This window comes from Xyrauchen texanus, chromosome 7, assembly GCF_025860055.1.
Source record: "Xyrauchen texanus isolate HMW12.3.18 chromosome 7, RBS_HiC_50CHRs, whole genome shotgun sequence".
Taxonomy (NCBI): domain Eukaryota; kingdom Metazoa; phylum Chordata; class Actinopteri; order Cypriniformes; family Catostomidae; genus Xyrauchen; species Xyrauchen texanus.
The window spans coordinates 8,609,092-8,630,755 of record NC_068282.1 but is presented as its reverse complement, the minus strand read 5'-3'; the positions used below and the strand labels follow the sequence as shown (position 1 = coordinate 8,630,755).

General features: G+C 38.3%; 1 protein-coding gene across 1 annotated transcript in view; it reads left to right on the top strand.

The window, feature by feature from the left end:
- phc2b (polyhomeotic homolog 2b (Drosophila)) overlaps nt 1-21,664 on the top strand; it is a 54,597-nt gene that overhangs the window by 11,168 nt on the left and 21,765 nt on the right. The window contains exons 2-6 of the mRNA XM_052131113.1: nt 10,427-10,676; nt 14,314-14,472; nt 14,752-14,829; nt 16,985-17,146; nt 21,044-21,193. Coding sequence (XP_051987073.1) covers nt 10,488-10,676; nt 14,314-14,472; nt 14,752-14,829; nt 16,985-17,146; nt 21,044-21,193 — 738 coding nt within the window. The 5' untranslated portion in view covers nt 10,427-10,487. The remainder of the gene's footprint in view (nt 1-10,426; nt 10,677-14,313; nt 14,473-14,751; nt 14,830-16,984; nt 17,147-21,043; nt 21,194-21,664) is intronic.

The following is a 21,664-nucleotide window of genomic DNA, read 5'->3' as shown; positions in this document are numbered from 1 at the left end:
TATGTGATTGGTGTATGTCCATGCAAAGGTCATCGCCATGATGCAGGGAGTTTTGGATGGCTGCTAGGTGGTTTCTAGGGTTTTGTGGATGGTTTCTAAGGTGTTGTGGATGGTTGCTAGGTGGTTTCTAGGATGCTCAGGGGGTTGCTAGGTGGTTTCTAGGATGTTGTTGGTAGTTTCTAAGTGATTCCTAGGGTGTTCTGGGTGGTTGCTATGTGGTGTGTGGTGTTTGCGGTTGTTTCAAGAGTGTTCTGTGTGGTTGCTATGTTTTTAGGGTGTTGTGAGTATTTGCTACAGTATGTGGTTTCTAGTGTTTGGGTAGTTTCTAGGGTGTTGTGAGTGGTTCCTATGTGGTATTTGCTAGGTGGTTTCTAGGGCGTTGTGAGTGGTTGCTATTTGGTTTCTAAGGTGTTTGGTTGGTTGCTAGGTGGTTTCTAGGGCATTGTGAGTGGTTCCTATGTGGTTTCTGGGGTGTTTGGGTGGTTACTAGGTGGTTGGTAATGATTTGCTAGGTGTTATTGCATGGATTTCTTTAAAGCTGCTTTGAAACTATGATGTTTGAGAGAGGTGCTATACAAATACAAATTTCTTGGCTTGGTTGCTAGGTGGTTTCCAAAGTGTTCTGATGGTTACTAGAGTGTTCTGGGTGGTTGCTTGTTGTTCATTTTGGGTGTTCATGGTGGTTGTTAGGTGGTTTCCAGAATGTTCTGCATAGTTGCTAGGTGGTTTCTAGGGTGTTCTGGATGGTTTCCAGGGTGCTGTGGGTGGATACTAGCTAGTTTCCAAAGTGTTCTTGTGGTTACTAGGGTGTTGTGGGTAGTTGCTAGGTGGTTTAAAGGGTGTGTGGTTATTTTCTAGGATGTTTTGGGTGGTTGATAGGTAGATTCCAAAGTGTTTTGGTGGTTACTAGGGTGTTGTAGTTGGTTTCTAGGGTGTTCTGGGTGGTTTTAGGGTGTTGTGAATGGTTGCTAGGTAGATTTCAAAGTGTTCTGGTGGTTACTAGAGTGTTTTTGGGTGGTTGCAAAGATGTTTTCAGAGTGCTGTGGTTGGTTGCTAGGTGATTTCCAAAGTGTTCTGGTGGTTACTGTGGTGTTGTGGGTGGTTGCTAGGTGGTTTCAAGGGTGTTCGTGGTGGTTGTTAGGTGGTTTCCAGAGTGGTCTGCATAGTTGCTAGGTAGTTTCTAGGGTGTTCTGGATGGTTGCTTACTCTTTCATGTCAACTTAACCCGCGGCAAGTCTCTATGATATTCTGGTCCTTAAATGGCTCAGGATACGATTACGACTTTTTCCCGGTGGACATAAAATGGGTTACAATAAAAATCCATAGACCATAGACTGAACCAGAATTACATGTTTACAAATTTAGGTAAACTATGTATTTTTTAAATTTATCATACGATTATAAACACACAATATTATTTATGAATAATTGGAGTATTTTTATTTTTATTTGGGCAAGCCATTGTGAAGGAGAAATGTGAGGTGCAGAGTGTATGACTTGTGTGTAACAATGAACAAAGAATAAATATAGACATTATTTAGAATTTGTTGAGTGGAAAAGTGTTTTAGAAAGTGACGTAAAAGTAAACTAAATATTAATGTTATTGGTTTTCCAAAGAAGTACAACCCCAATTGTGAAAAAGTTGGGACAGTATGAAAAATGCTAATAAAAACAAAAATGAGTGATTTGTAATATATATTCACCCTTTGCTATATTGAAAGCACTACAACTAAAGATTATATGACGTTTAACCTGTGAATGTCATTGTTTTTTTCTTTTAATGTACAGTAATTTCAAATAAGATGATTACAACACGCTTTAAAAAGTTTGCACAGTAGAATGTTTTCCACTGTGAAACATCACCATTTGTTCTAATAACACTTATTAAGCATTTGGGCACTGAAGAAACGTTTAAGTTTAGAAAGTGGAATTTTCCCCCATTCATGTATTATGAAAATATTTAGCCGCACAATTGTACGGGGTCTTCATTGCCGTATGGTGTGCGCCACACATTCTCATTTGGAGACGGGTCAGGACTGCAGGCAGGCCAATCTAGCACCTGCACTCTCTGCTTACACAGCCATGCACTTGTAATCTGGGCAGTATGTGGTTTGAAGTTGTCCTGCTGGAAAATGCAGGGACGTCCCTGGTAAAGATGGTGCTGGATGGCAGTACATGTTGCTCCAAAATATGTACATATCTGTCTACATTCATGGTGTTCTCACAGATGTGCGAGTTACCCATTCCATGGGCACTGACACACCCCTGGCCCATACATGGTGGTTGTTAGGTGGTTTCCAGAATGTTCTGCATAGTTGCTAGGTGGTTTCTAGGGTGTTCTGGATGGTTTCCAGGGTGCTGTGGGTGGATACTAGCTAGTTTCCAAAGTGTTCTTGTGGTTACTAGGGTGTTGTGGGTAGTTGCTAGGTGGTTTAAAGGGTGTGTGGTTATTTTCTAGGATGTTTTGGGTGGTTGATAGGTAGATTCCAAAGTGTTTTGGTGGTTACTAGGGTGTTGTAGTTGGTTTCTAGGGTGTTCTGGGTGGTTTTAGGGTGTTGTGAATGGTTGCTAGGTAGATTTCAAAGTGTTCTGGTGGTTACTAGAGTGTTTTTGGGTGGTTGCAAAGATGTTTTCAGAGTGCTGTGGTTGGTTGCTAGGTGATTTCCAAAGTGTTCTGGTGGTTACTGTGGTGTTGTGGGTGGTTGCTAGGTGGTTTCAAGGGTGTTCGTGGTGGTTGTTAGGTGGTTTCCAGAGTGGTCTGCATAGTTGCTAGGTAGTTTCTAGGGTGTTCTGGATGGTTGCTTACTCTTTCATGTCAACTTAACCCGCGGCAAGTCTCTATGATATTCTGGTCCTTAAATGGCTCAGGATACGATTACGACTTTTTCCCGGTGGACATAAAATGGGCTACAACAAAAATCCATAGACCGACATTGAAAGAGTATCAATGTCTGACTACAGGACTTTTGTTGTTACCCATTTTAGCATCCACTGTGCGAAAGTCGTAATCGTATGCTCCATCATTTTCAGTGGATGAATAATAAGTATGAATGAGTAGATTTGTTCATTTTCTGAGGCAAATGTGAGTGCTGCTTCTGAGTAGTGTGCTGCTATGCAGTTGCTATTGGGTGTTCTGGGTGGTTGTTAGAGTATTGCTTGGTGATTAGTGCTGTATTTTTAATGGTTGGTTTGCCCAAGTCAAAAGAGCCCTCTCTCAAGTCTCAATGATAGTCTTGTCCCCGGATATGAAACGGGACCCCTTTTAAATATAAGTTTATGGATTTTTCTCACCCATTTTATCATCTGCCAGGCAACATTTTTAAGTTGAATTGCTAGAAAAGTAATACCACACCTCTTTTCAACAATCCCCATGATTTGAGTAATCATTCATGTCTATAGCACAAACAGTGCAGGACGACTTACACATTTAATTTTAATACATGGGGCTAGGGGATTGTTCAAATCCCTAAACCGAAGTATGAGCGATAATGATGTTTGCCTTGGCAAGCACCACTTATAATGAGACCATGGAACATAATTATTTATGTTTTTATTTCTGAAATCATTTAAACATCCATGTAAAGTTTGACCTGCCCATCTAGCATGCTTACCATAAGTCTTTTCCTTCATTTTTGGCAATATAAGCCAAATATAAATGGGGGGGTTGCTTACAGAGTGGGATAAAAAATCATTACCATCACCCTCATTAGAGGGGAGCCAATTGTCCCTACATGCAGCTCTGCTAGGGGGCTCTAAAAAGCACCCCCAGATGGCTGTCGCTAGGAAACCACAGAACCGGGGGGGATGGGGGGGCTTGCATGCGTGCGTTGAGAGAGAGAGTGAGAGAGAGAGAGAGAGAGAGAAGGAGACAGAGAGTGTGTCTGTGTTTGGCAACTGGGAAGGTGGATACAAGCATTATCAGGGAGGATTGGGGTGCACTCGCACACTAGACAAAGAAGCTTCGGGGTCCTGAGGGATGGGGCACACCACGGGGCCGACCGGAGCTCGTACTGCCCCTCAGAAAAGGTAGGAGCTAGGCTTTGTCTGGGAGATAACCGGGATGTGTCTTAAAGGGATAGTTCACCCAAATATGACAATTCCGTCAACATTTACTTACCTTCATGTTGTTGCAAACCTATTTGAACCTAAATGCTTGGCTGAATGTTAGCCTCTGTCAATATATACTGTCATGGTACAGGAAAAAGATGCAATAAAAAGAATGGTGACTGAAGCTAACATTCTACCTAATATCTCCTTTTGCCTTCCACAGAAGAAAGAAAGTCATATGGGCTTAAAACAACATTAGGGTGAGCAGCCGATGCCAGAATTAAAATGTTTGCATCAACTATCCCTGGCCATGCATACTGATTCTATTTTTCACCATCCCTCATGTTTACCTCTCTCCTTCTTTTTCTGTTACTCTTGGCATGGTCCATTAGATTGTTTTGCATCTGAGATTACACTGATAGATTTAGTTTTAGCATCACTAAAGGTGACTATTAAAGTGCATTTAATGGAGTTGTTTTTAAACTGTGTGGTAGAGAACCTCTGATTGGTTGGCTACATATGGCTGGTTGGACTGAGGGGCCCCGGGTCTTGGATTCAACATAACAGCTTTCCTCTCATTAGCAGACCCACTCAAGTGCCAAATATGAACCATTCTGGCTTTGATGCTAGATGTATGGATGCATTTATACCATAAAATGCTCTGGTTTTTATTATGGAATACATCTGATAAAATTTGATAAGGTTGAAGTGGGTTAAATAGAAGTTATTTGCATGTAACAGGGACTAAAACATTTGTGTGTGTGCATCCTCCTGATTTTATGTTGTGAGCATGGTTACTGCATGTTGTGTGATTATTATAATTATTTCAGATGTATGATAGTAACCAATATGTTTGGAACTCGTAATGTTTCTGCAATATGTAGTATGCATACTGTGCACAGTAGCCTATGCAAATTTTCTGTACAATTAAAAAATTCAGCTGACCTACTGCATAATTGACAAATTGTGCAGCAAACAACCAAAGCATATTGCAAGGGATACTATATCCCACAACCAGTGTTGGTTATAATCCAATTACAAATAGTTTATGCTTAAAATGTTAGTCTACGTATACAAAAGTGAGGCATATATGAGGTATAATTTGAAAACTTAGAATCTAAACTTTTCAGAGACAACCATCACTTTGGCATTTTTGTTACATGAAACAACAAAATAAGGCCTCAAATAATTTGCATTGAAAATTAGTGCCCCACAGAGTAATGGGGTAGAAATAGTTATATAAAAAGAAAAGTCCTTCACGTAGCACATAAATTGTCAGGGGCCTGGGTGTCTCTGCTGTGTCTTGCATGATGAGCCACATGATAAGATGCGTGGATTGACTTTCTCAGAAGCTGAGGCAAATGAGACTTGTCCTCTGCCTCCCGGATTGAGGTGAGTAACCATGCCACCACGAGCACCTACACAGTAGTGAGAATTGGGCATTAAAAATTGGGGTAAAAAGGGGATAAAAATAAATAAATAAATGGACAAGTCAAATATCAAATGAAAGCTCTCACTCTCATGAATGTGACTGTGCAGTTAATTCTGTTGCCCTAATACCTTAGTTCGAAAGTCATCAAAGACAAATGTCTCTTTATGCTCTGATAACTGCTACTGTTATCTCCAAATAGTTGCAAACTTTATATCTGCTTTTTCCTTAGGAAGTTCTCTAAAAAATGAGCCATTGTTTACTTGTCTGTGTGCTTGGGTGAATAATCCAATGTTATATTTTAGATGTCCAGAACAAAATATGCCATCCAGAAGGATAAGCATGCAAAACAATGAATCAGAAAATATGTTTTAGACTACTGATGATAATTTTAGGCTAGATCAGAATCAGCTTTATTGCCAAGTATGCTTACACATACAAGGAATTTTTCTTGGTGACAGGAGCTTCCAGTCTACAACAATACAAACAGTACCAAAAACAGCAGCAAGACATAGGTAATTCAAAACAAAAAAGAACACAATATAAATAATTATACATATATGTACATACACTCACCTTCATACATACCCACATACACACACACGTAGTGCAAATCTAATACAATCTGTATATAAAGAACAAAAAACAGTATATTATGTACAGAGCAATGTAAGTAATGGCAGAAGTATGTTGGATAATATAAATTAAAATTAAAATTATTGAATGCAACAACAAGGGTGGTGCTTGAACTGAAAATTAGACTGAATGTCTATGGACAAGCACATCGGTGAGGGCTAAAATGCATTAGAGCACCATCTACATTTCAGATCTGTTTATTGTGATGGAATGTGATGGAGAATTGTTTTTCTAGTGCCTTCTAGTGGAATAAAATTAGACTTTTCAAAGTGAGGTAGAGTGAACTGAACCAGAATTACATGTTTACAAATTTAGGTAAACTATGTATTTTTTAAATTTATCATACGATTATAAACACACAATATTATTTATGAATAATTGGAGTATTTTTATTTTTATTTGGGCAAGCCATTGTGAAGGAGAAATGTGAGGTGCAGAGTGTATGACTTGTGTGTAACAATGAACAAAGAATAAATATAGACATTATTTAGAATTTGTTGAGTGGAAAAGTGTTTTAGAAAGTGACGTAAAAGTAAACTAAATATTAATGTTATTGGTTTTCCAAAGAAGTACAACCCCAATTGTGAAAAAGTTGGGACAGTATGAAAAATGCTAATAAAAACAAAAATGAGTGATTTGTAATATATATTCACCCTTTGCTATATTGAAAGCACTACAACTAAAGATTATATGACGTTTAACCTGTGAATGTCATTGTTTTTTTTCTTTTAATGTACAGTAATTTCAAATAAGATGATTACAACACGCTTTAAAAAGTTTGCACAGTAGAATGTTTTCCACTGTGAAACATCACCATTTGTTCTAATAACACTTATTAAGCATTTGGGCACTGAAGAAACGTTTAAGTTTAGAAAGTGGAATTTTCCCCCATTCATGTATTATGAAAATATTTAGCTGCACAATTGTACGGGGTCTTCATTGCCGTATGGTGTGCGCCACACATTCTCATTTGGAGAAGGGTCAGGACTGCAGGCAGGCCAATCTAGCACCTGCACTCTCTGCTTACACAGCCATGCACTTGTAATCTGGGCAGTATGTGGTTTGAAGTTGTCCTGCTGGAAAATGCAGGGACGTCCCTGGTAAAGATGGTGCTGGATGGCAGTACATGTTGCTCCAAAATATGTACATATCTGTCTACATTCATGGTGTTCTCACAGATGTGCGAGTTACCCATTCCATGGGCACTGACACACCCCTGGCCCATACAGACACTGGCTTTTGGACCTGATGCTAATAACAGCTTGGATGGTAATTATCTAAGCCCATGTTCATGATATGCATTACAGAAGAATGATGTTTTTTTAAGACAGTGACGTCTAAGGGATCAGAGATCACCAGCATTCAGAAGTGGTTTTCGTCTAGCCCTTTAGAGATTTGACCAGATTCCTTGAATCTTTTAACCATATTGTGCAATGTCGAGGGATCCAATTAGTCTTTGGGGAACATTGTTCTCAAAGTGCTGGATTATTTGTTGAAGCATCTCTTGGCAAATTGACAAGTCTTGAACGATCCTTGCTCTTGAAGGACTAGGTTGTTTTTAGAGGCTCCTTATACAGTATATAGTACACAATTGTCTCACCTGTTAAACATCTCCTGTTTCACATTGCCTTGTTATTTCAACTCGTCAAATTGTTATTAATTGTTATTAAAGCACATAACTGTTAATCAGAAGGTCGCTGGTTCGATCCCCACGGACACCACCATTGTGTCCTTGAGCTAGGCACTTAACTCCAGGTTGCTCCGGGGGATTGTCCCTGTAATAAGGGCTCTGTAAGTTGCTTTGGATAAAAGCATCTGCCAAATGCATAAATGTAAATGTAAATCTATGGTCCATCCATTAATGCATATTAATAAGGCTCAGGACTTATATTTAGTTTATTTAATTTAAATGCCCAAACTTTTAACACGAACAATTCGTTCTTTGGAGTGCAGGAAATGGCTTTAGGGGGAGGGATCATGAATACTACACCATCTCTTGGCAAAATAAACAGATCTAGAATCAGGGTTTTTGAGGAGGGTGGGTGTGTGTGTGTGTGTGTGTGTGTGTGTGTGTGTGTGTGTGTGTGTGTGTGTGTGTGTTGGGTTAGTGGCTCTTGACCACGTGTGTGAGTAATTAAATGAGTATAATTGAAACCATGCCACACTTCCCTTTACAACTACCCCCACTCCCCTCCTCTTTCTATCCCATCTCAATCCAATTACCACTTTCTCCTCCTGAATAGCAAACCCCAAAAGAAAGAGAGAGAGAAATAGGAAGTGGGAAATAGAGAAGACATTTTAACAGTGCAGTTAAAAGCTGCCCTATGGTGACTCGAGTGATCATGTTTAGATGGATGGACCCTCAGTCTAGGCACTTATTTTCCATCCGTTAGCCTTGATTAGGTATAATTACATGGTTTAATGCTAGCATGATGGGATGACCAGAAATATGAATTTCTGGTGATACATTATATCTACAGTTACACTTAACTAAATTACTCAAAAAGCATTTTGGCCCCCAAAAATATCACTGCATTAGATTAGAAAATATCAAACTGAGTGGCATTTATTCACAAAAAGATTATCATTAGGTTTTAAGACATAACAAGTACTGTCTGATAAGAAGTAACATTTTTGTCTGTCAAACTAAGTGGAACTGTAGTCCATAGTAAATGTGATGAAATTCAAGCATAATCTGATCAACATGGGTAGAGTTTTGCTTATTACCCCGATTTCACATTGCATGTAAACACCTGTACAGGCACTCTTACTGGCTTATCCAGTTTGTGCAAATATCGTGCGCGTGCCAGTTTACATTTTGGTGTCAAAAGCAGAGAATAACCATTAACCAGATGATTTCAAATCTCATGCAAACATGCTTTTCTTAAACTGTCAAATTTTGTGTGGTGAGTGCACCTGCAGACCAACAAGCACAATTGTTTTAGAAACTGCTTTATAATACAGATTCTTGGTAGCAATCATCGTATTTTTGTGCATGTTTACAGGCTCACCGTCTAATAATCCCATCTTCTATAGCCATTTATTTGGTGATAAGAGACCTCTGAGAATTGTTTTTACTGAAATTTTGCACTCATATTCAGTCTCCACAATCTTGGTAGGAACTAGAAGACAATAATGATGTGATTTTCCAACCATGTATGTGTATAAAATGGTGCTTATATCACAAGCAACCAGCTCAAACCTTTCATAAATCCATTTGTCTTTTGCTCTGCTGCTTCTTATAGAAAAAGCACTGTGTTGATTGATATCATGGTACAGTGATGTTATCAGATGGTAATACCATGGTACTTTGATGTATACCGTGGAACAAAATGATTAACATATTCATGTATCATTGTATTTACATTATAGTAAATTAAAAGAATTCCATGGTATTATTATTATTATGTCAAAAATGTATACTATGTTTTTGTTTTTTTAGACATGTTAATGCCATGTGTTTTAGGCCATGCACCATGATTGTACCACGGTATATTTCCTTGTGAATATCATGGTACATAAATATGGTAATCATTTAGTGCCCTGCTATATATCAATGTACCATGGTATTACCATCTGATACCATGACTATACAATGGTACTGCCACAATATCTTTTTTGTTCACCCAAAAATGTAAATTCTCATCACTCAAAATTTTCATCTACTTGCCTTCATGCCAGCCCAGATGTCTATGACTTACTTTCTTCTGCTGAAAACAAGTTAAGATTTTTTTTTTACATTTCAGCTCCGTTGGTCCATAGAATGCAAGTGAATGGTGATCAGAACTTTGAAGGTCCAAAAAGCACAAAGGCAGCATAAAAGTAATGCATTAGATCCCAGGTTAAATCCATGTCTTCAGAAGCAGTATGATAGCTGTGGGTGAGAAACAGATCAATATTTCTTCAAAATTCTTCTTTTTGATTTTTACATTCTTTGTGCATATCACCACTTACTGGGCAGGGAGGATTATTTATTAGAAAACAGGACTTAAATATTGATATTGTTCTCACCCACACCTATCCTATCGCTTCAGTAGACATGGATTTAACCACTAGTGTTGTATGGATTACTTTATGCTACCTTTATATGATTTTTGGAGCTTCAAAGTTCTGCCCAACATTTACTTTCATTCTATGGACCTAGAAAGCATAACTATTCTTCTAAAAATCTTTGTGTTCAGTAGAAGAATGTCATAAACATCTGGGATGGCATGAAGGTGAGTAAATTAAGAGAGAATTTTTGGAGGGGGAACTATCTCTTTAAGAAAAGGTAACGGGCAATTTAAAACTCTTCTCTCTCTCTCTCTCTTTCAGCTTGCGTCGAGTGTGGCAGCGGGGTGGTCGAGGTTCAAAGGTCAGGCATCGGGGGGGAACAATGGAGGGTGAGCAGAACACACCTGCCTCCAGCGCCAGTAGCAGCAACACAGGCACCAGTACCACCACCACAAACTCCACAGGCAGCACCGGTGCCTCCACTGTCAGCTCCACCAGTACGAGCAGTGGAAGACAAGCCATTTCACAGATATCAGTATACAGCAGCATACCGGACCGACAGACTGTACAGGTGTGGATCACACACATGAAAATTAAACACGACCACTTAAAAGAGCCATGAAAGACACATTTTTACAGGTGCTCTAAGGTTTTTTTCTATCTCGCTTTGATGTTTTGCCTGCCAATACGACAATGGTCTTCTTGGGCTTTAGTGACACTCATTGGCGTTAATGTAGCATCACACAAAAGCAAGTTTTTAGTGACCACTGTCATTGATGAAACTTGAAGAATGTAGAGAAAAAAAACAGCTTTTTATAGACCAGAAAACATCTGGCAAAAGTACTATTAATTTCTGTATGTGGTAAAAACATAAATACGGCACCTTTACATTGTCTATATGCTAAATATTTAAACAACTGAATTATTAAAAGCATACAGATTGTGTTATACTACTTGTATTTATGAACAGTACCTTTTAAATCGTGAAACCGCAGTGCATATGCTATCTTCATTGTTTTTGTTTTTTTCGCGTTTAAATGTTTAATAATTAGCCTATGCTGACATCTGCTGGTATATTTAGGAACTGCAGTTATAGAGGAAAAACCGTGAATATATCTAAGCTTCATAATCAAATCTTTGCTGTCTTTTTTAGTGGATTGTGATTGTGTTTGTTGTGGATGTAACTACACAGCATCTTTCCTCCAAACAGGGGGCAAAGATCTTGACATTTGACCTCTCACTACTTGTACACCTTAACTTGGGAGTATTAAATAAATTTAAGATTTTCTTGAAATTCCTTTAAATGCACTACAGAAGAATTTTATTCTATTTTTGTTTTTGGCTGTTATCATATATAAAAATGTATATTAGGATACTTTTGAATTAGGTCCAATTTGTGACAGAAATTCCAATAGGAATCCTTTTTAAAAAAAATGTCCCCCACTAAGGACAATTAGGACTTCTCTATAGCACACAGCATACTGTAAGTGCATAATGACATACAGTTAGCATTACTGGTTTATACAGGGAGCATTCAGTTCATGCTGTTCTTTACTCACGACAAGACCAGAGGTCAGGATGCCTGTTGCCTAGCAACTGTGCAGTTGTGGGCAGTTCAGTGAGGACATAAAGGGTGAGACAAAAGGAAGCAGATGAGACTTGCTAGACAGATATGTTATTGTAGGGAAATTTGCTGTCCTATACATCGAATATATGCTGAAAATGCTGTTTGAATAGCTTCGAAGATCTGCTTTTGGCTGCAATAGCCTATTTGTGGAGGTATTTTGGCATCTTGTTTTGATTTTGGTCCGAATTCCTTGTTATGCTGTTATCAGATACTAGCTCATGATTAATATTTCACAACAAGCTTTTATGCTGATCATTAGTATGTGCTGAATTTACATTGTTGACATGCCTTGCAATCATTGCTTTGAAAGTTTAGTTTCAAAGTATGGAAATACTACATCTGAAATTGTGTAGAGGTTTTGAATGTTTGAGTAAAATAAAAAAAATTGGAGATTGTACTTGTCACCACGTCTTATTTGTAATTTGTTATTTTGGTGGTCATAAAATGTATAAAATGTCATGAAATCTAACCTATTATCCTAGGTAAATGTCAGTGTGTAATTGCTTGTCTGCAAACACTCATTTCATTGTGATGTAATAATGAGCCTCTAGAAACATAATAATATATTAACGTTCATAATTAATATTTAACATATATACTGACATTATTAGTGATACAGAAAGAGAAAATCAACAATAGAATGGGATATAAACTGCTTCTATTTCAAGTGTGTTGCTTTCAGTTCATTTCCTAACCACAAGGAAACAAATGCAATATTGTTAAAAACAGTATTAAGACTTTAATTTGAGACTTTTGAGAAATTTTAGACTTTGTTGAGATAATGAAAATCTCCAGAGACATACAGTGGGTACGGAAAATATTCAGACCCCCTTAAATTTTTCACTCTTTATTATATTGCAGCCATTTGCTAAAATCATTTAAGTTCATTTTTTTTCCTCATTATTGTACACAGAGCACCCCATATTGACAGAAAAACACAGAATTTTTGACATTTTTGCACATTTATTAAAAAAGAAAAACTGAAATATCACATGGTCCTAAGTATTCAGACCCTTTGTTCAGTATTTAGTAGAAGCACCCTTTTGATCTAATACAGCCATGAGTCTTTTTGGGAAAGACGCAACAAGTTTTTCACATCTGGATTTGGGTATCCTCTGCCATTCCTCCTTGCAGATCCTCTCCAGTTCTGTCAGGTTGGATGGTAAATGTTGGTGGACAGCCATTTTCAGGTCTCTCCAGAGATGCTCAATTGGGTTTAAGTCAGGGCTCTGGGTGGACCATTCAAGAACAGTCACAGAGTTGTTGTGAAGCCACTCCTTCTTTATTTTAGCGGTGTGCTTAGGGTCATTGTCTTGTTGGAAGGTGAACCTTCGGCCCAGTCTGAGGTCCACTCTGGAGAAGGTTTTCATCCAGGATATCCCTGTACTTGGCCGCATTCATCTTTCCCTCGATTGCAACCAGTCGTCCTGTCCCTGCAGCTGAAAAACACCCCCACAGCATGATGCTGCCACCACCATGCTTCACTGTTGAGACTGTATTGGACAGGTGATGAGCAGTGCTTGGTTTTCTCCACACATACCGCTTAGAATTAAGGCCAAAAAGTTCTATCTTGGTCTCATCAGACCAGAGAATCTTATTTATCACCATCTTGGAGTCCTTCAGGTGTTTTTTAGCAAACTCCATGCGGGCTTTCATGTGTCTTGCACTGAGGAGAGGCTTCCGTCGGGCCACTCTGCCATAAAGCCCCTACTGGTGGATGGCTGCAGTGATGGTTGACTTACTACAACTTTCTCCCATCTCCCGACTGCATCTCTGGAGCTCAGCCACAGTGATCTTTGGGTTCTTCTTTACCTCTCTCACCAAGGCTCTTCTCCCCCGATAGCTCAGTTTGGCCGGACGGCCAGCTCTAGGAAGGGTTCTGGTCGTCCCAAACGTCTTCCATTTAAGGATTATGGAGGCCACTGTGCTCTTATGAACCTTAAGGGCAGCAGAAATTTTTTGTAACCTTGGCCAGATCTGTGCCTTGCCACAATTCTGTCTCTGAGCTCTTCAGGCAGTTCCTTTGACCTCATGATTATCATTTGCTCTGACATGCACTGTGAGCTGTAAGGTCTTATATAGACAGGTGTGTGGCTTTCCTAATCAAGTCCAATCAGTATAATCAAACACAGCTGGACTCAATTGAAGGTGTAGAACCATCTCAAGGATGATCAGAAGAAATGGACAGCACCTGAGTTAAATATATGAGTGTCACAGCAAAGGGTCTGAATACTTAGGACCATGTGATATTTCAGTTTTTCTTTTTTAATAAATGTGCAAAAATGTCAACAATTCTGTGTTTTTCTGTCAATATGGGGTGCTGTGTGTACAATAATGAGGGAAAAAAATGAACTTAAATGATTTTAGCAAATGGCTGCAATATAACAAAGAGTAAAAAATTTAAGGGGGTCTGAATACTTTCCGTACCCACTGTATATGAGATTACTGTCTATTTCTGAGGAGAAAAATATGAGAAGCTTAAGCAAATGTTTCCGTTTCCTCTCCATTTTATCTTATTGCTGCCATGGAGAAATTTTTCTTAATATTAAAGTGATTTCTATCATGTGTGTTTGAATGGCAGGTGATCCAGCAGGCCCTTCACAGGCAGCCCAGTACAGCGGCGCAGTACCTGCAGCAGATGTATGCAGCTCAACAGCAGCATCTGATGCTCCAAACGGCAGCCCTGCAGCAGCAACACCTGAGCACAGCACAACTCCAGAGTCTAGCTGCAGTGCAGCAGGTGGTTTAGTATGGATACTTCACATACATCCCTGCTGAAACAGCCAAGCCCAGCGAAAATGGCATTTTATTGACCAGTAAGAGAGATTTATGTTGGCGCTTTCATGCTGGTTTTTTCGTATCTAAAACCATTTCCATAACTAATCTAAAAAAGTATGCTGGTCCAAATTGGTCTAATCTGTCCACTTCAGCAGGGATAAACATACTAACTGCACCCAAACACACGTTATACTGAAGTTGATACATTTCTTACAACTTTGCCATGTTCTCTCCCTCTCAGGCCAGTTTGGCAGCCGGTAGGCAGAGTTCAAACCAGAATGGCACCTCATCTACCCAGAGTGGGGCATCGCAAACCACAGTAAGATATTTTGTGAATACATTAGCAGGGATAGAAGATATGAAGAAAGAGAAATCACGGGGGCCTGGGTAGCTCAGTGAGTAAAGATGCTGACTACCACCCCTGGAGTCGTGAGTTCGAATCCAGGACATGGCTGAGTGACTCCAGCCAGGTCTCCTAATCAACCAAATTGGCTCGGTTGCTAGGGAGAGTCACATGGTGTAACCTCTTTGTGGTCGCTGTAATGTGGTTCGCGTGGTGAGTTGTGCGTGAATGCTGCAGAGAATTGCGTGAAGCCTCCACACATGCTATGTCTCTGTGGTAACGTGCTGAACAAGCCATGTGATAAGATGCGTGGATTGAAGGTCTCAATTTGTCCTCCGCCACCAGAATTGAGGGGAGTCACTGCGCCACCACGAGGACTTATGGTGCATTCACATACAGCGTGAAGCGAACGTTAATACAAAGTTAATGCAAAGATGCGAAAAGCCGCAAATTTGCATCGGGTGGCGCAAATGAAGCAAACGACGGCACTCGAACACGCGAAATCGCTTCATTTACATATTCGCGTGAGTTGAAATTTTTCAACTCAGGCAAAAAATCTGCATGACACGTTGTCACGAAAGCCTATCAGCATTGAGATTGTCTGGATGTCACGGACGTAGCAGCTGAATAAATCTGGAAAAATTTATGAAAAATTGTTGTAGCTGTGTGTGCACCTGGAATTGTATGATGCATGTAAAGAGACCGGATGAAAAAAGACATCGCTTGGAGGAAATTGAGAGAGGAAGTTGGACTACCTGGTAAGTTCTGAAAATATGCGTGACTACTTGATTCCAGCTATTGGTTGTACTTTACTATGAACCAAGTCGTAGAAGCCCCTCCTCCTGTCCTTTTCCGGAAGAGAAGGGGAATACTCATGGGCTCGCGTTACTTGCGTGAACACGATTTTAAACACACATGTATAATCCAGTGGTCAAACTCGCGTGAGAAATGCAAGGTGAAAATTTTCTTCGCTTGTATGTGAACGCACCATTAGAGCACATTTGGAATTCTAAATTGGGGAGAAAATAAATTTAAAAAAAAGGAAAAAAGAAAGAGAAATCACAATGCGAAACATCTCAGCTTTAGGAAAGGAAATCCCACCTTAAAATAATTAACCCTTAAATGCATATCTCATGTGTTTTGTGGCCTGGGACCTCATTCCACCCCCTGTACATCATCCGTTGTTTTTGGGTTGTGTTCACACCTTTAGTATTCCTGAATCTTTCACTTTCACAAATAGTGTAACACAAAACAAAAGCCAAAATTGCTAAATAATAATAATTATAATGGCACAAGTACCAAGAGTGTATAGAGTCATTAAAGACCCTAGGTATGTAATTGTGTGTGTATGCACAACATGGATGTAAACTATAGCAAGTACAACACATGAACAATATGATATGTCTATTGTCATTTGGGTGTACTACTGAAATTATGATTTACATCTATTTAGACTCAATAAGTGCCTGAGAAAATGTTTTATGTGTAGTTCAATATGTGTTTGACAGCCAGTTTGATCTCGTGAAATTTCTGTGTGAAAGTAATGAATCCTGTTGTATATTAATCCTGATTTGTTGCATTATCTGTTAGATATATGAAAAATAAAACATCTTTATATATCATATAAAACATCAAAATATATTTTATTCTATTATTTTCTATTTGTCTTAAAAATATTTGGAAAATATTACACATCTGTGCATTTTGTAGATCCATTTGTGATAGATATACGTGCTGGGTATCTAAAGACCCAAATATGTAAGACTGTTTCCCATGCATTTAAGGGAAAAAGAGCCTCAATGGTAGTTCTGACAGTCCTTACCCAAGAATGCACATGCTTGACCAACCTAAAAAATAAATATTAGACTGAATGAAGCTAAAGAAACAATATATACAATTTTGTCTTGTTTTATTGACTATAGACATATGTCATTACTGTCAAACATAAGCTTTTGGAGCTTTCGGTATTGGAGATTTCAATATGTTACCATGCAAGTAGATTGGAGATGTTTTTACATAACTGTAAATAGGACATTGTCTCATGTTTTTCTAATCTGTTTTTACATGTGACAACATATTCAAGCCACCGAGGCTACATAATGTCACACCTGTGTCTCTCTTATTCCCACAGATTAATTTAACCACCTCCCCTGCTGCTGCTCAGTTGATCAGTCGTGCTCAGAGCGTAAACTCCACCCCCTCTGGAATCTCCCAGCAAGCTGTATTGCTAGGCAACGCCTCCAGCTCCACCCTGACTGCCAGCCAAGCTCAGATGTACCTGCGTGCACAGATGGTCAGTTCACCTGCAGATCCACAAACACAATTGTCTATGCTGTTTGTGAAACTGCTTTATAATTCTCTCAGATAGATCCTTTTCACATTTCTGGGTATGGAAGTAAAACTATAGCAGCATAAACTTTAATATGATTAAATGGGAGACCATAGAAAAAAAATTGCTTTCCCATTCGCTCCAACAACAAAAGAAAAAATTTACTATTACATTTCCACGACTTCTAACGGCAGTCAGAAGAGAGAAAGATGCCATATGTATTGAAAACAATCCCAGATGTGTATGACTTTCTTTCTTCTGCACAACACAAATATTTTTAGAAGAATATTTCAGCTCTCTAGGTCCATACAATTCATGTCAACAGGGTCCAAACCTTTGAAGCTCAGAAACATACAGGGTTCGTACGGGTGCTGGAAATCCTTGAAAATGCTTGAATTTTAATGTGGTGCTTTCAAGGTTTGAAAAGTGCTTGGATTTTGGATAAAGTGCTTGAAACTGCTTGAAATTGTAATTGAATTGCTTTCATAATAATTCGCTATCTTACTGAATGGGCCTAATTGCTTTTGCCTTTCGCATAAAATAAGGACGACTCCGCTTGAGCGTCGCTTGCCACTCTGAGTCTGCATGTGTGGCTTTAGTGTGATCTGCATGTCTTTTTTGATGTGTGGCCTCTGATGGAACAGAGTGGGAGATGACAACATGCCGGGAGGTTGTCGCTTCAATGAGCGTTGGCTTGAAAACGAAAAATACAAGTTATGGTTTAAACAAGGACCAAATCCTGTAAAAGTCTGCAAAAAGGATGTGCAGCTATTCACCATGGAGAGTCTGCCCTTTTCAGCCATGTAAAAGTTAAGCTGTAGGGAATTTTCAATTAGACCAACGTTACATGTTACGTTTGTTTAAGCTAGCTGGCAAATTCGCAGGCTAAATTATAGTCCATTTTCGGGAGGTACGTAAACCCAATTTTTTGCCAGACAAGTCAATGAAGAGAGTAAATGCCATTAATTGAATGTTGGTTAACTAAATTCAATGAAGCAAATTAGCAAGTTAACCTGGTGCCAAAAAACTTGCAAAGTTAACATTAACTCCATGCATCAACACTAGTAATTGCGCATGATGTAACTCATTTTGCAATTTGCAGTCACTGTTCTGCTTCCATCAGTTCATGCACAGAGAGTTTGTGCCTGATTCATCTGATTCCTGCTCCAGTATAGCTGTCTGTAACTGCAGTCCATGATTCGTTTCCATATCAAAATCCAGACCTTTAACTGTTATAGATGCAAAAAGCTGACTCTAGATCAGTGTCTGCGGACAATTTCATTCATGGCATCAGTGGATGCATCTAAGCGCAGAGAACATATGATTTGATGATGATGATAATGTGATTATATATTTAAAAACATGTTGTAGAAAAACTAATATGTCATTCATATGCACAATCATTCACAAAGTGATGAGTTGACTGTAAAGTGATTATTAGTATATTTAAAATGCAACCTCTTATTGTATAGAGTTATATGATATGTGGTCAGGGCAGCATTTTCCAAAAACCTGTCAATCATAAAAATTATGAAACTGACATCTCAATAGCGTTGTAACATTATAAGCTCCTGAAAATCAGCAAAGTGTCAAGTGCATCTTAAGGAGACTGACTCGTGAAGGACGCCAGCAGGACAACCGCAAAATTACACATTAACTTTATAGTTGGGATGCTTAAACTTTATGTAGCATGGCTGTAATGAAAGAATACTTTATATTCTATTAACTTATATTTAATGTATTATTTAAAGATTAATTAATTTTACATAAAGTATATTTAAAAATAATAAATAATATACAATTTGAAGCAATAAATAATATTAAATAAATGATAATACAGAAATAACTGACTCATATATGCAGTTGGTACAGGCAAGGGTTGACATGATTGTTGCAGACAACTGTAAAAAATAAAATTCAAAATTCTGATTTAATGTGACGAAGGAGTACGTATATGTATGTAAATATGTTATTTACCACAGCTGTAAGGTGCTGGAAAAGCTTGAAACTACACCTTGAAAATGCTTGAAAAGTGCTTGAATTTGACTTTAGAAAAGGTGTAAGAACCCTAAACATATAAAGGCAGCATAAAAGTAACCCATAAGACTCCAGTGGTTTAATCCATGTCTTCAGAAGCATGATAAACAGATCCATATTTAATTTAATAAAGTCCTTTTTTACTAAAAAGAAGAACTCTTAGGAGAGAAGAATGCTTAGGAGGGCTGTTTGAAAGTGGAGATTTATAGTTAAAAAAACAATTGACTTAAATATATCTTTTTCTCACCTACACCTTTCATATCGCTTCTGAAGATATAGATAGATCCTGTATGGATCACTTTTATGCTGCATTTCTATGCTTTTTTAAGCTTCAAAGTTTGACTTGCATTTTAAGGATCTACAGAGCTGAAATATTGTTCTAAAATTCTTTATTTGTGTTCTGCAAAAGAAAGAAAGTCATACACATCTGGGATGGCATGAAGGTGAGTAAATGAAGAGAGAATTTTAATTTTAGGGTTAACTATCCCTTTAATCAGGGTTGTGAAATGTACTCCATACTTATACTTAAGTGAAAGAATGGATAATGAGTGAACATTTTACTCAAATAAAAGTCCAATTATCTTGCCATAAACATAATTGAGTGAAAGTAAAAAAGGATTCAAATTCAATTATACTTAAGTATTAAGAAATAAAAAGTAACTTATTTACTAATAGATATATATATTCGTGCTCATAGTTTTTAATGAATACATCACATTCTGTCAAACAGTTACATACTGTCTAGTCGCACGATATTTAAATGTATCCAAAGCTCAAAACAGATCCGAAATTCTGCCTCTGCAAATGGTCGGAACCTCACACAGCCGCCGTGTGGCTGCTTGTCAGATGCAGTGAAAAGGCGGCTTCAGACCAGTAAGCTGAAAGAAAAACGATCTGCAAAAATGTAGCGAGTACTTTTCAAGTTTAAATAAAATTGTAAGTAGTAAATAGAACTTTTTTTTTTGTTTGGAAATGTAATTAAGTAAAAGTACTATTCCGTTTAAATGGCACTTGAGTAAAATACAAATCCCAAAAAGTAATCCTTTTTTTTTTATTATTTATTTATTTTATCCTCTTTTCTCCCAATTTGGAATGCCCACTACTTTGTAAGTCCTCGTGCTGGTGTGGTTACTCGCCTCAACCTGGGTGGCGGAGGACAAGTCTCAGTTGCATGACACCGCAGAGACTCCCAGCATGTGGAGACTCATGCTACTCTCCGCGATCCACGCACAAATCTCCACGTGCCCCAATGAGAGCGAGAACCCCTAATCGTGACCATGAAGAGGTTACCCCATGTGACTCTACCCTCCCTAGCAACTGGGCCAATTTGGTTGCTTAGGAGACCTGGCTGGAGTCACTCAGCACACCCTGGATTTGATCTCTCGACTCGTGGGGTGGTAGTCTGTGTCAATACTTGCTGAGATACGCAGACCCCCCCCCCATAAAACATTTTTACTCAATTACTTTACACCCCAGCCTTTAATGTTATTAGCTCACCATGAATCAAATAAGCAAACGTGATGTTTCGAGCTACATGCTATCCATCATTAATGTGGGAGCAACGATATGCCGACTTTGTTGCGTGTTTTCATTTAAATGGTTTTTGGTTTTGCACCTGTATTTATACATTTTTGGGGGTGCGTGTTTTTTTTTTAACGATTTTTGATCGTAGATTGCTTGGTTTTCCAGCAAAAGATTCTAGATCAACATTCTCATACTAGTGAAATAGCATTTATGCACCTAATGCATGATTGACAGTTTCTCAAAGGATATGGCAATGATGAATATCTTTGTTAATATGTTTTATGTGTGTGATTGTTTTAGGCTCAGCAGAGTAATCTTGTGCATGTAGCGAGGAGTTTGGGTCGAGCTGTCCCTCTGTCCTCGCAGCTTATTCTTGCTCCAACAGCTACAGTAACGGCTCTACAGTCTGACACGAATGCAACCAATAACACACAGTCTGCCTCAGCACAGGTACACACACTGACATCAATAATTTTCCAAAAAATGCATTAATAGAGATGCTCCCTTTTTTGATGAACATGCTGCTCTTGTGTGGATTAGAGGTGTAAACATAGCAAAATCAATGCATTTTTAAACAAAAACATATTAGTGTGAACGTGGCCTTTTTAAAATAAAATCCATAAAATATCTAATTTGATTCTTGAAGGATTCTTTTAGATTTGTTCCAAATTGTGATAGACATTCCTATTGAAACCCTGTACACATTCCTTTAAGATTTTGGTCTAGGGAATTATATCACAATTAAAATAAAAAAAATTAAAGCAAATTTTAAATTATTTCATCATGTATTCAACCTAATGATGCTCCAAACCTTTCTTTCATTTATGGAACACAAAAAGGAAATGTTAGGAAGAATGTAAGTCTCAGTCACCATTCACTATAATTGCATTTAAAAAGATGCAATGAACGTAAATAGTGACT